Source organism: Callorhinus ursinus, unplaced genomic scaffold (assembly GCF_003265705.2).
Source record: "Callorhinus ursinus isolate GAN/ISIS: 27379988/994484 unplaced genomic scaffold, GSC_fseal_2.0 scaffold8, whole genome shotgun sequence".
NCBI classification, from domain to species: domain Eukaryota; kingdom Metazoa; phylum Chordata; class Mammalia; order Carnivora; family Otariidae; genus Callorhinus; species Callorhinus ursinus.
Genome location: NW_027397070.1, coordinates 68,204,166 through 68,217,857, shown reverse-complemented (window position 1 = coordinate 68,217,857; position 13,692 = coordinate 68,204,166). Strand labels below are relative to the sequence as shown.

The window sequence follows — 13,692 nt, the reverse complement described above, 5'->3', positions numbered from 1 at the left end:
AACCCTGGCGAGGTGCTCATGTGGACGAGAGGCGCTAGCCTGTCCCTTACTGGGTGGCTGCAGACCAGGCAGGGAGGTGCCCCGTGCATCCAGTTGGGACCTGACTGCCCACCTGCACGACTGCACCTGCCAAGATGGTTTGGTCCCCTTACCTTCCCTGCCCTGTGGTCCACATCGTCTCCTGGCCCCTCTGCTCTGTTGCCCTTGGCTCCCACCTCGGTAGTCTCCCTCATCCCAGCCTGGCCTGCAGTGACTTAGTCCTTGCTTTTCCCCTCTGCTGGCCCAGCTGATCTCTAGCCTGCTGGGGAGGCAGGACCAGGGCTCTGGGAGTCCGGGTGGTGGAATTTTGCCTGCCTTTCTGATGTGATTGTAAAACAGGTCAGTGTGGTGAGGGGGGGTGGATTTCAGAAACCCTGCTGCATTCCGAAACTGGGGGTGCATGGCTGGGGAGTGTGTCACTGGCTTGGCCCAGTACCCAGCTCCCGGCTGCTCTCGTCAGTAGAGTCCTTCCAGAATGATGGTGTCTCACCTGCATTATGTACCCCCTCCCCCCACCCCACCAGCTGTGAATTGTTTTAGAAGTTCCTGTGTGTTAGGCGGAGGGGGGGGGGAGAGCAGAGGAACCCTGGATGCTGACTCGGTATGCTCAGGAGACTCAGTTTCCCTGTTGTGCTGGGGAAGGGCTCCCTGGACCCCATTCCCTGCTGTGTGCTGCCCCCTGGCTGTGAGGGTCCTGTCGGGGGGATGTTTGGGAGCACTTTTTGGATGCGAAGTATGACAGAGGCTGAGGGAATAGGCACAGGACAGGTGGTAAGGGAACCCCTCTCCTTTCTGCAGGTTCTGGAAACCCCGGCCCAGAGGCTTCAGTCAGGGTGGGGGTCTCTCCCTGGAAACCGAGTCAGCCATGATTAACGTGCTCCCCACTTGTGTCGTTACAGATCCCTCGTCCACCTACATCAGGCAGCTGGAGACCAAGGTGAGGCTGCTGGAGGGTGACAAGGCCCTCACGCAGGTAGGCTAGCTGGGGGGAGACCGCGGGGGGGCAGTGCCTACTGCACTCTGGGGCCGGCGTGAGCCCTGCCCCTGACCCCCTGAACCCCCGCCCACCTGGGTCCCAGCTTACCTGGGGCTCCCTTCCCCCCTCACTCCCATAGCCGCCCACCTGCCCCACTGCCATCCGAGGCAGCCCCTGGAACTTTGGGGTCATGGACCTAATCCTCACTCCATGGCCTTTGGGGTGTCCCCTGGTGGTCTGTGAGCTCCTCGGGCCAGTCCGTGGTGTGGAATGCACAGTTGCTGAAGAAGGGGTTGCTTTGGCCCTCAGGCAGGCAGATCGAGGCCGGGGCGGGGGCTGGCACACCCCCACTCTCACCCACACGGAGACCTCCCCGCTCCTGCCACGCTGATCCTCTCCCGTCTGGGGCACACCCTCCCCCCTCCTGGGCCTGGCCGGTGCCCACAGACAGATGAGGCTCTGTCTCATCCCCAGCACGTCCCCAGCAGAGGGATGGCGGGTTAGAGGCTGGAGGATGAGGGCAGTGCAGGGGGGCGGCCGGGCAGGGTGACAGCCAGAGCAGGGGAAGACAGGCGGCTCTGCTCCTGCTGAGTGCGGCTGGAGCACAGAGGGGTCGTAACTGTCAGGACGAGGGCCTTCTCTACTGCGGGTGGGGTGGGGATGGGAGGCTGTGGTCAGCCCTGCACGGGGTCCTGGGGGCCTGCTGGCTTGGCCAACCCCTCCAGCCTCTCTCCCTCGTACCTATCCTGGGCTTGATCTCCCCTGCCGCCCCCCCCCCCCCCAAGTGGCAGCCGGAATGCCCAGAGCGTTTCTCTGGGAACCAACCCCAGGGAGGGCTCAGCTGCCTGGCCCCGTTGCTAGGCGACCAGCAGGCTTGGCGCCACTGTCCTGCTCGGAAGCCCGCAGCACGCTCTCTGCCCCTGGGCGGCTGCTGGGAGGCTCAGGGCCCAGGCACGGAGTCCAGGCCCCCCCACCCCCCGCCGCTGCGCCTCGCCCCTGCGTGGGCTGTGTGGGCAGTTCCTATGTGGGCCGAGTACATGGTTCACCCCCGACTCCTCCACACCCCCAAGGCCACCGCACCCATGTTCAGGTGTGGAGCCAGGCATCGAATTGCAAGGCTGGTTTGGTAACTTTAGATGGTTTCAGGTCCTGTGTGGCAGAAGGGCTTGGCCACGAGGCATGCTGGCTCCTTTGGCTCCTCGGGGCTGGGGGGAGGCAGGGAGGGGCTGGGGTCTCATCTGGCTGGGGGCTGGGGCACCTTACATTCGATGTGGGCCTGGCGTGGGCTGATGAGGGTGTGTGGGCTGGGCTGCAGGAGCTGAGGCCTAAGTGATGCCAGGAGGAGTGGGGGTGGTGGGGGCCAGCATTAAGGCTTGGGGCCTTTGCTTTGGAGCAGGTGCCTGTCCTGCTTGCTGCAGCCACTGGACAGCAGAATGAAGGCCAGGACCACGATCTGGACCTGAAGCCTTGGGTCAGTGGCCTCGTGAGTCTGTCCCCGTCTGACTGTTCTTTGTTTCATGGTTCCCTTGGAGAAGCAGGTTGAGCGCCCAAAGCCCCGAATTCAGGATGCTGTTTGCCATGTTGTTCTGTGGTCCAACTGGACGTTGCTTGTGGCCCCTTTTCCACAAAGACGGGCATGGGCCCAGCCCCGTGGCCCCTGCTGTCCCGGGTCACATTGTCCCATTGGGAAAATAGACCCCAATTCCCTGTGGTGGACCTGGCCGTGGACTTGGGGGAAATGTGCACACCATGGAGGGGTGGCCCTTCTCTTCCTTCCTCCCTGGGGGCACCCCTGGTGTCACAAGGGAGGCCCCCCTAGCTGTGCCCACTGGGCCCATGTCCGCACGTACGGAGGGGGAAGTTGTCAGGGGCCCTGTGTCTGGGCGTCAGGGCATGGCAGCTATCTGCCCGCCCTCCCCCCCAAAGCCTGCTCAGACCTGCTCCCAGGGGTCAGACCTGGGGCCATGGCCCGGGGGCAGCAGCAGTAGGGTTCTGGCCTCCATGCCTGGGCCGGGCCTGCTGGGCAAAGATGTCCATTAGACGGAGGGATGCAGGCCGTTGCCGGGATCCAGGCTTGCTGGCTGCAGGCGGTTAGACTGGGATTTAGGGACAAGAAGCTTTTTTCTGGCTTATGGCCAGTAGCGGGCAAGTACTGGGAGCTGAGCATCCGGTACAAAGGGCTCCAAGCGTCTTATTTCTCTGGTAGAACTTTTCTTTCTCCCCGAAGCCTCGCGAAGCCAAGCTGCTGTGAGGGTAGCTGTGTGGGCTCGTGTGGGTCCTGGGGGGTGGGGCACCCGGGACCCTTCCCTGGTCTCTTCTTCAGCGGGACTCTGCCCAGGGTCTCCCAGTGAGCAGGTGTTAGGTCCACACCCAGCGTCCCAGGAAGGGGGCAGCCCCGTGGTGCTGGGGCCTTGGCCCCCCGCAGTGCACTGTGCGCCTTGTCCCCTTCTGCAGCGAAAGAGTTGGCCCCCAACCTACGGTCTGCAAGAGCGCCCGGGAGCTGTCGGCGTTGGCGGGATGTCTCCAGGGTCCTGGATGGGGCTCCTGCTGTCCCTGCCACCTGCTGTCACCAGAGCTTGGCCTTGAGGGTGGGTCGGTGGTGCTGGCTGCGGAGCGGGGCGCCACTGGTGTGAGCCAAGCAGGAGAGATGAGAGAGAGAGAGAGACAGAGAGGGGCCCCCTGGCCTGCTCTCGGCTGCCTGGTGGCAACTCACACCTCACTTGCTTCTGGATTCCTGGGGCAGCTCAGATGGCACCACTCTGTTTGCTCGCCTGGAAAATGGGCACTCACACACTTCGTGTGTAATTGATGGCTTTAGGGGTGCAGGGGTGACCAGGCCCAGGCCTGAGCATCTCCTTGTCCCAGCTAGCAGGACTCGTGTGCATAGGGGGCTGCCGCAGGCCCACGATGACAGTCCTGGCCTCATTCTAGGGGAGTCCAGGGAAGAAAGGGTTTACTTTCTCTTCTTCCTCAGGAGGAAGGCATGGCCTCCTACCAAGAGCCTCCCCATCCACCCCCAGGGGGGCTCGGCACTTAGTCTGGGCTCTCAGCCCTGTGAGCTGCTAGTTGTCATGATCCTCCCTGGAGGAGCTCGGCCCCCACGTCTGTTGGACTGTCAGGTACTCGGGTTGGGTTGCTGGCTCTCTGTGGTCACATCTGCCTCTCCAGCGCTTAGCACAGCTGGACTGGGTGGATACATCTTGGGGAGCCCCTGGCTGCCCCCTACCCAGAGTCCAAGGCCGGGAGGGGAGGCTGGCTCTTGCCCAGAATAAGGAAGTTCTGCTTCACTAAGGTAGTGAGCGTGCCATCTTTGGAGGTAATCAAGGGATGGATGACCACGTTTGGGAATCCTGGAGAGAGAGAGAGTCCTGCCAGGGGTGGGATTCTGGCCTGGACCTCATGGGCCTGGCTTGTCGGACTTGATGATTCTGGCACTTAAGTCTTGCCACTGAAATCAGATTGCACAGAAACCTCCAGCTCTACAGAGGGTGGAGAGCACCTGCCTTTTGGCGAGAAGCGGGAGAGAGCAGGATGTGTCTTTGAACCACCTTCAGGGCACGTGGCTGCGGGGTTTGGGCGGGAGAGCGGCGAACCTCTGCGGCCCCCATTTCCCACTGCCCCCGCCCCTCCCCTCATGGCCTCTGTTTAACTCCAGAATAGCTTTAATTAAAAATGTGCCAGCGTGTTCACAGAAGTAAATTATTATATTGCAGTTCGTATTTTCTTTCTCACGTTGGCTTTAAAATTTCGTCAACACAGCTGCTTCCTCCGTGATGATTCACTTCGAGCCCCCCCCCACACGTTATTATTTTTCCTGGGGATTCTGTGCCCGGCCGGGCTGGGGTGGGGGCGGCTGGCATTGACGCTGGGGCCTGGCTCCTTTGGTGTCCGCAGTCCCCTCCCCTGCTGGGCTGAGAAATGAAGCCTCCGTGTTCGCCCAGGAGCCGGCTTTTCAAAAGAGCAAGAAGTGCTTGAGCGGATCTCCCGTGGGGCAAGTGGGCCGCGTGGAGGGGAGTGGAGGTGGCCGAGCAGGCCCGCCCCCCTCCTTCTCACCCCTGTGCCACGCCGCGCAGGGTCGCTCGAACACTCGGGTTGCAAGTGACCCCAGGATTGACACCAAGGGTTGCTGTAACAAAGCATACACTGGGTGGCTTCAGCGACGGAAGTGTATTTTCTCATGGTTCCGGGGGCCATGGGGTCAACAAATGAACCTGGGGGGGGGGCACAGTCCATCCTGCAGCAGGGGTGTGGTGGGCCTACTTGTATAAGGAAGTGGGTTTGGGCCCTGGAGGAACCTGAGTTCCAACGACCCATGCGCCAGCACTTGCCTGCACTATGGCTTTAGGCAAAATGCCTTCTGTCCTGGTGCCTCGGTTTCCTGACGTGGAAGATGGGGGTGATGGTGATGGCCCAGTGCAGCGTGTGCCATGCTGCCTGTAACCTGGGGGGTGCCCGGTGCGGGGGCCTGCCTGTCTCTCCCTTCCCTGGTCTCGGGGACCTGGGATGTTCGAGGCCTGGCCCGTCTCTGAATGAACGGTTCCCCCGTGGCCCTCGTCTGCGTTTTGAGCCATACAGGCTGGGGGACAGGGGAGCAGTCTGCCACCATCTCAGCCCATGCTGGACCTCCGTCCTGTTGTCTGAGTGCCTGAGGAGGATGTGTCATCCCGAGTGGCTGGTTCCCTTGCCCAAGCCCTCCAGAGAAGCTGGCCTCCAGGATTTTTGCGGTGGTGTCTTCTGTGACTTGTTGCCGGTTGTCTGGCTCTGAGCCGTCCCTGCTCGGCCTGGCTGGTGTCTAGGTTTGGGGGTCACATCCTGCTCCCTCTGTTGTGAGTGGGTGGTCTCTGCGTCTCTGGAGGGCTTTAATTACTTCGTTAGCAGAACCTTAGAGCCGGTCCAGGCTCTCCCTCGGCCAGGGAGGAAACCTCTTCTTTCCAGCATCTGAGCACATGGTCTGGCTAGCAACGTGGGCAGACAGAGACTAGGAATTCCACCTCTGTCCCCTCTGTGCCCGAGGCTTAATCACTGTCCACTGTGAGCCACATGCTGGGTGGCCGTCAATGCCAAGCCCAGGACCCCAGAGCCACAGGGCCTGGTTCAGATCGCCCGAGTGCCGCCTTGCCGGTGGGGCGGCGTTGGGCCAGGGGCTTAACTGCTCCATGCCTCAGTTTTCTCATCTGTCAAATGGGACACCAGTGGTGCCCGCCCCAGGCTTAAAGGGCTGATCCCGCAAAGCACCAGGGTCCCGGGCCGGCCAGCGGTGAGAGTCGTGGGCCGTCCAGCAGGTGGGTGCCCTTCTTGACCCCAATTTACGTGTAAGCAACAGAGCCTGGAAAGTTGAGGAGTTGCTCAGACTCACCCAGCCCGGGTGGCATTTGGATTTGGGGAGTCTGTGCCCCCACTAACCCCCCTCACCTCCTCCTGCGGGGTCCTGTGGCCTGTCTCTTGCTCACCTTATTGGAACCAGTACTGGGTTGCCGAGGGGACCCGTGAGGGTCGACGGTCACTGTGGCGGATGAGACCTGGGCCGTGTGCTGTCCCATCAGCTGCAGGCCACCGGTCCCGGGCAGTACGCACACCCCCACGTTTGGAACCTGGGATTTAGGGCCGAAAATCACGTGGGGCGTGGGGATGCGGTGCCATCTCCCCTGAGGAGAAGTCCTGTGAGCCATGCCCCAGCCACACGTGGTACGTCCGCGGCCTACTCTGAGCACTAATTAGGAAGAAACCTCTGGGCCCCCAGCCATGCAGCAGCCGCGTTCTTCGTAATGGCCTGCAAATGAGTTCTCTGAAAACTAAAGTGGCAACGAGAGAAAGCCGGTCTGGTTGGTAGGCAGTGGCAGGGTGCCCTTGTGAGCGGCCCCGCAGCGCCCCTTCCCTTCCTGTGCCAGCTGGCGCACCGGGACCTTGGGGCGCCTCTGGGCCAGTGCAGCGGGCCGGCCTGTCGGGGTTGCAGGTCCCCGTGTGAGCCCCGGGAGGGCTGTGAGCGAACCGGGGGGCCGGCCCGGTCAGTCCTTGTAGACGGGGGGTGGTTTCTAAAAACATGGGGGCTCTCTGGAGGTTCCCACCCCGGCCCCGCCGAGGTCCCGGGTATCCAGGGAAGGGGTTGGGGTGGGGGTTGTGGCTGGCGTTTGCTGGGTGACACTGCTCCTCTTCCCTTCCAGTTGGCCCGTCCCTACGGCCGCCCGAGAAGCTGGCTTCAGGTAGAGCCGCCTGGCGGGACGCGTGTGCAGTGGTGTTTGGGGTGGGGGCTGCTTCGAGTGCTGTGTGCTGCTGTGTCTGCTGTGGGTCCCCTCCCATCCCTTCCTGGGAGCTGACCACCACCAGGGGGCCCTGGCTCTGCCCTCTCCGAGCGTGCAGTCGTGTACAGCTTCGCCACATGACAACAGCAGCGGAGCCAGGAGCCCGCGGCCTCCCGCGGCCCTTCTCACCCAGCTCTCCCCGCCTGAGTCCGGTGGTCCGGGTGGTCTCCGGACACCCCTCCGTCACCGCTCACCCCAGAGTCCCCACAACAGTCCCCGCGTCACCTGTCAGACCCTGCCTCCCTGTCGGGTGCACTCAGGAGGTGCTTCTGCATGACACGGTCCCGCGGGGACCCAAGCCCTTTGGGAGCAAGAGAGAGGGGTGAGACTAGCTGCCCGGAGTGAGTCCGCCCACAGCTGCCGCCCAGACAAGGAGCCCCAAGTGGCAGGTGGGGGAGGTGGGCGGGGTCCTCCCTCCCTGTCCTGCTGTGGCCCTTTTCTGCTCCAGCACCCCTCTGACGGTGCTCCCCAGGGGTCCCCTGCCACGCGATGGCAGGCGAGCTCGCCGCAGGACCGCGGGGGCCCGGAGAGCCTGGGGTCACCTGAGTGCACGCCAGCTTCGAGCCGGGTGTCGGTGCAGTGACAGCCCTGGACGGGGTCCTTAGTGGACTTGGGGGCCCTGCCGACTCCTGGGGCTCGCCCTCCCGGTCGGAAGGGGCACGTCTTTGTCTGTACCCAACGTTTCTTTTACTTTTAGGGATTGTGGGAGTCCCGCCCACTCTGCGTGGCAGATCCTTTCTCCCTGTGTCCTAAGGGACCCACGTTTGGGATTGCACCCCCTGCAGGTGCAGGCCCAGCCACCCCAGAAGGCCCCTTCAGCTCCACTTCTCCTCCGTGATAAAACCTAGGGATTTCATTCTTCAGGTCATCAGCAGGCGAATCCCAGAATTTTTAATTTGGTTTTAAGTGCAATTATGGTCCCTCATTTTGATGCATCATTAGTCACATCGCCCCTAATGAGAGATTGTACGTTTTTCCTGCCAGCTTTGTGCGTCGCTAATAAAGTTCTGTGGACGTGCAAATATTTATAGATGATCGCTGAAGGCAGGGGTGGGAATTGCACGCACTCATTTAAACCCGCCCCCTGCCCCCTTGTACACACAAGGAAATTATCTGGCGGGGGATGGGGGGGAGGGAGGGAGGAAGCAACATAAACCTGTGTTTTCAGTAACAACACATGGGTTGCTTCTGAACCCATTTGGTCCCGGGCCAGAAGAGCTGTGGAGGAGGTGAGACTTAGCTCAGAGGAGGATCTAGACGGTGTGGGCAAGGACAGGGCAGCGTCCAGGTGTCCTGGTCCCAGGGGCTGGCCGGAGAGGGCGGGGCAGCGGCTCAGATCCTTGGCCGTGTGGTCAAATGGCAGTGTGTGTGAGCTGGGCTGAGCCTTACCCCTGGTCCCTTTCGCCAGCCTGGCAAGGCTGGTGGGGGATGCTCCCGCAGAATGGGGTTGGAGGGCCCGGCGAGGGCCTGGTGGCACCGGCTGCAGATGCTCGGTGTCATTGGGTTTAGAACGCACTCTCCGTTCGAGAAGAGTTTGTAAGTGTCCAGACGCCTGGCCAGGAAGATAATTGCCTTGGAGTGAAGCTGGGTTGACGCCCCCGCCCACGGTGGGCGAGTCAGGGAGGCACAGGTGCCCTGATGGGCGGAGGGGTACCCCCCCAAGGTGGGGAGTGAGGGTTGGCACTGTGGCCTCTTGTGTTTTTGGTGCCTGGTGACAGGGGGGCTCCACTAGATCGGGCCTCTGCTGGGCCAGGGAGGACTACCGTGGCTCTGGTTAGCAGTCAGCCATAATCAGGGGTGTGGCAGTCACATTTTAAGGGTTCCTGGGGATACCCTCCCACACTTCAGGGGCCACCCCGGGGGGGGTCCTCATTTCTGTCACCTCTGTGCGTCTTGGTGACCTCTGTTTACACTCAGTTCCTCCCGGAGGCCATGGGAATGTCCCCCGCTCTGGCCAGGTGCCTGGGTGGGGGGTGGTAAGTAGGCGAGCGATGGCGTGGGTCTGCTTTCTGATGTTTGCCCTGGCAGCCTGCACTGGGCACCTGCCTTCATTGTGTTTTTACTCCAGTCCCCCAGCCACTTCCAGAGTGCTGCTGTGTGTCCCCTGAGCCGGCCCCTGAGACCGAGGGGTTTGGACCTGGGTCTGATGGGGATGGGAGAGCAGAACGCAGGGAGTTGGTGAGGCTAGAGGCTTGTGAGAAGTGGGGTCTGGGTCCAGCAGTTGGCAGGAGGGGAGCAGCTGCGTGTGGGTTCCTCCGGACCAGCATGGAGGGGGCTGGTGCGCAGGGGGAGGGACCCCCAGGTCTGGTCGCTGTGCTGTCTTGCTCACCCCGCCCCTGCCCTCCAGGCTTTGTTTGGGGACTTAGGGGACATTCTGCTGTGTTTTGTCTGCCCAACAGTGTGCCCTCAGTTCCTTTGAAGTAGAAAAGGATGTCTGGGCCAGAAACACCCCCTGGGCTCTGAGTGATGCGGAGGGCCCAAAAGGCCACAGCTCCTTCTCAGAGGGCCAGTGTTGGATTAAGCGTGACCCCTGGGTCCCCTCCCTCTGCGGAGCCCAGCCCCCAGCCCCCAGGTTCTGGGGGCATTTGCTTTGTCCTGAGGGAAATTACCTAAGGCCAAATATATGTCCATCCCTTCCTATCTTCCTTCCTTCCCTCCCTCCCTCCCTCCCTCCTGCACCTCCCCCTCCCTCCTTCTTAAGCAGGCACTGGTTCCTGTCGACATAGAGGGGAGAGACGCAGGGCCCACATTTGGGAGCTCCTGTCTGATGGCAGAGGCTGAGGGCAGCCTGAGCAGTGCACAGGGACAGGTTCACCCATGAGAGGCGGGAGGGCCCCAGGGGCTGGAGTGAGTGTTCCCCAGGCCAGGAGCGGAGACCCCGAGTGCAGGCTGCTGGAGCAGAGGAAGGAGGGAGTACCACATACTCATTTATTCCTTTATCCTGTTCAAGAAACGTTGATAAAGCATGCACTGGGGGGGGGGGGGCAAAAGGAAGGCCCCCGGCCACATGGCACCAGCACGTGATGGACTGAGGACCCGTGGAGCAGGGAGAGGGGAGGGAGGGTGCAGCCCCCTGCCGAGGGTGGGGGACAGGCGGGAGCAGCCTGCCCTGTCCTGACAGCACGGCCCTCCGCCCCCCAGCACAGCCGCTCACCTCTAACCTTCCCCCTTGCCCCACAGCAGGCAGGCTCTGGAGAGTTCCGGACTCTGCGGAAGGGCTTCTCCCCGTACCACTCGGAGTCCCAGCTGGCGAGCCTCCCGCCCTCCTACCAGGACTCCCTGCAGAACGTAAGTGCCCCTCCCCTAGAGCCGCACTGCTCACCCGTGGACCTTGAGCCTCCAGAATCCTTGGTCCACATTCCAGTGCAGGGGTGAGGCTCCGCCCGTCTCGTGACCTGCCCGGGCCAGGGGACGGTCTGTGGCTGAGCGGGGACTGGGACCCTTGTCTCCTGCCTGAGCAGCTTCTGGGTCAGGCGAGGGTGACGGGTCAGAGCCTGGGCTCTGCCGGAGTGGCCTTCCTCCCTCTCCGCACCGCCCCCCCCCCCCCCCCCCCCCCGCCGCCAGGAAAGGGGGCTGGGCTCCTGGCCTTAGGAGCCTTGTGCGGGCCCAGCGTGCTGGTTAGAGGTGGAGGCCCACCAGAGTGACGTGGCCGTGAAGGCCAGTGTCTGGAGGCCATGCGAGAGGCTGCCCCGGCCCGGCTGCCGCGCATCTGTGAATTTGGCCACGGTGGGCGGGGGAGGATCATCCGACGGGGGCTTGGGGCAGTGCATTCACACTACCCAGGCTTTGTAACCGAGGCTCGGGGGGCAACTTAAGTGTGGGGTCCTCCAGGGTGGTCCTGGGCTCTGGGGCTGCCCCGCATGGGAAACGGAGGCGTGGCGGTGTGGGGGGCCAGCTCTCTGGGATGTGGATGGCTCGCCAGGATGGCTCCCTGTGTGACGTGTCCAGAATACACAGGTCCGTGGAGACAGCACGTTAGTGGCTGTCGAGGGCTGGGAAGAGGGGGAGTGGGGATTGCTAATGGGTATGGGGTTTCTTTTTGGGGTGATGAAATGTTCCATTGTGATGATTGTGCAAAATCGCTGCCCGCCAAACACTTTTCCCGCATGAGCTGCAGACGATGGTGACCAGAGCCGTCGGCTTTGCTTGAACGCTCTGGGCAGCCAGCTGGGACAAGCCCCACGAGCAAGGCAGGGACCCTGGCCATCCCCAGGGCATGAGGGAGGAGCTGCTGGGCCGGCCTGAGGTCACTCTGCCAGGTGGGCATGTGGCCTGGCTCCCCCGCCCCGGGGGTCCCAGCACCACTGTCTCTGCACGGCCCCGGTCAGCAAGGATGACCCCGGGGTGGCCCTGCAAAGGCTCGCAGGGCCTTGGTGCTGGCAGCAGAGGCTGGGGCCACGGCTGGCTGCCGGCCAAGTGCTCTGTTGCTTCCCTTTTGCGGCCCTCACACCTCCAGGGGTGCAGCTGCTGAGGCTGACCAGGCGGATCATCCAAATACTCCTCCGGGAGCTTGTGGCCGAGTTAGGCTCCCAGTGCTGCATGCTGAGGGGCCCTGAGAAGCCTGGGGTGCCCCGGTGGGGCTTGGCTCCTCTGTCCTCCACTTGGCTGGCCGCATGGTTCATTCTGTGGGGACCCCGATGGCCAGTAGCTGTGGGGTGCTGCGTGCCGACGCTCAGCGATCCGCGGGCTGTGAAGTGTGGCGCATCTGTCCGCCGGTGCCGAGCCCCCCTGGGCCTAGAAGCCACGGTCAGGGTGAAGTGACTCTGAAGCTGGGGGGCAGGTCCCTGGGGTGCACAGAGAAGGTTGGGGGTCCTCTGGGAGATAACAGCCACGGAGGCTGCTGAGGCAGCAGTGGAGGGCCCGGGGCCGAGGTGGAGGCCCAGAGATTCTGTAGGAACACTCTCGGGGTGTTGATAGGGCAGCAAGGCCTTGCTGGGCCCTGGAGGGACCCTCTGTGCTGGACACCGCTGGGGGCACAGACTCTCCCACACCTGGTTTGTCTTCTCTAAGGTTACCTGCAGGTCCCGGGCCGGGGTGGGAGGGCGGTGAGGGCAGGTAGTCCACATATCAGAGGGTCCCGAGGTAAAACAGATGACCCTGTGGGGCAGGGACCCCCTTTCCTTGCCAGGCTGGCTGTCCCCACCCTCCCTACCTCTGTTCCTGTCCACTTTCCCCACTCCCTGCCCACCCGAGTCAGAGGCCGAGTGTCCGCCCAGGGCCCGCCAGCTTCTTCCCTATGAGGGTCACTGGCCCCGGGGCTGTGGGGCAGGGTGCAGGGCCCCCCGGCCGGCCCTGGGGACTCAGGACCCCGTGGAAGGAGCTGGTTGTGGAGGACCTGTTGACAGGTCCCTGGGGGAGACTGGTCTTCCTGCCTTTTTTTTTTTTGGCCAGTTGACTTTATTTTTGAGCATGCCCTTCACTGGTTTTTAGCGTATTTACAGATTGGTGCAGTTATCATGATAGAACACATCTCCTTAGCCCACAAGGGAACTCTGCCCCCTTTAGCAGCCCCTGCCCACTCTCCCCTGCCTCGGCCCGGGGACCACCGATGTGCTCGTGCCTCTGCAGATTAGCCTATTCTGGACTTTTCTTAGCAACAGACTCCTGTAACAGGCGACCCTCTGTGACTGGCCGCTTCCGCGGAGCGCTGTCTGTCTGAGGCTGGTCGGCGCTGCCCTGGGCCCGAGCCTCGTGCCTTTGCGCTGTCGGGCGATATTCCGGGGGCGGAAGCTCCGCTCACCAGCGGCTGGACGTCCGGGCTGTGTCTGCGCTTCGCCCGTCGTGGGGAGCGCTGCTGTGAACACTGGACAAGTGGACGTGGGGACGTGTGGCTTCAGTTCTCTTGGGGACACACTGGTCTCCCCACTTTGGGCACCAGCTCTGGAACCCCAGACCCGGCTGGAGCCCCATTGTTCACCAGCGGTTTGGCCGTGGCCTTGTGTCAGCCCCACTGTCCCTGTCCTCGCCTGTCAGATGGGGGTGCAGAAAGATGGCAGCAGGGTTGCAAGCACTCAGCGGGCTGCTCGCCCTGGGGGGGGTGCCGAGGAAGCAGGAGGTGTCGCCCGAGGGGCCCTCGGCGGGTGGGGGAGCTGTGCGTGGGGAGTGCTTGGTGAGGGGGTCTGGAAAAGGCTGTCCCGGCCACTCCTGGCTTGCTTCCTGCCTTTGCTCCAGGGTGCAGCTCCCTGGCCCCTTACGGATGGGACAGGAGGCCGGAGGTGCCAGGGGCCAGGCACCTGGGGCCTCCCACACCACACACGTGTGGCTGTCGCCCCCTGCTGGCTGATGGTGGAGTGAGCGCATGGAGTGAGCTCAGCCTTCTGCCTCAGGCGGTGGGGGGGGCGGGGGTGGGGGGTGGTGGTGTGTGTGTGTGTTTCTCTG

General features: G+C 63.0%; 1 protein-coding gene across 8 annotated transcripts in view; it reads left to right on the top strand.

Annotated features, from left to right (window-relative positions):
- Positions 1-13,692, top strand: part of CCDC85C (coiled-coil domain containing 85C) — a 74,395-nt gene that overhangs the window by 53,907 nt on the left and 6,796 nt on the right. Inside the window, exons 2-4 of one of the 8 annotated variants that reach the window (XM_073895865.1) lie at positions 939-976; positions 2,412-2,486; positions 10,495-10,602. In XM_073895865.1, coding sequence (XP_073751966.1) covers positions 939-976; positions 2,412-2,486; positions 10,495-10,602 — 221 coding nt within the window. Of the gene's footprint in view, positions 1-938; positions 1,013-2,411; positions 2,487-7,176; positions 7,216-10,494; positions 10,603-13,692 lie in introns of all 8 variants that reach the window. The other 7 variants (XM_073895864.1, XM_073895863.1, XM_073895862.1 and 4 more) reach the window with 7 other exon arrangements.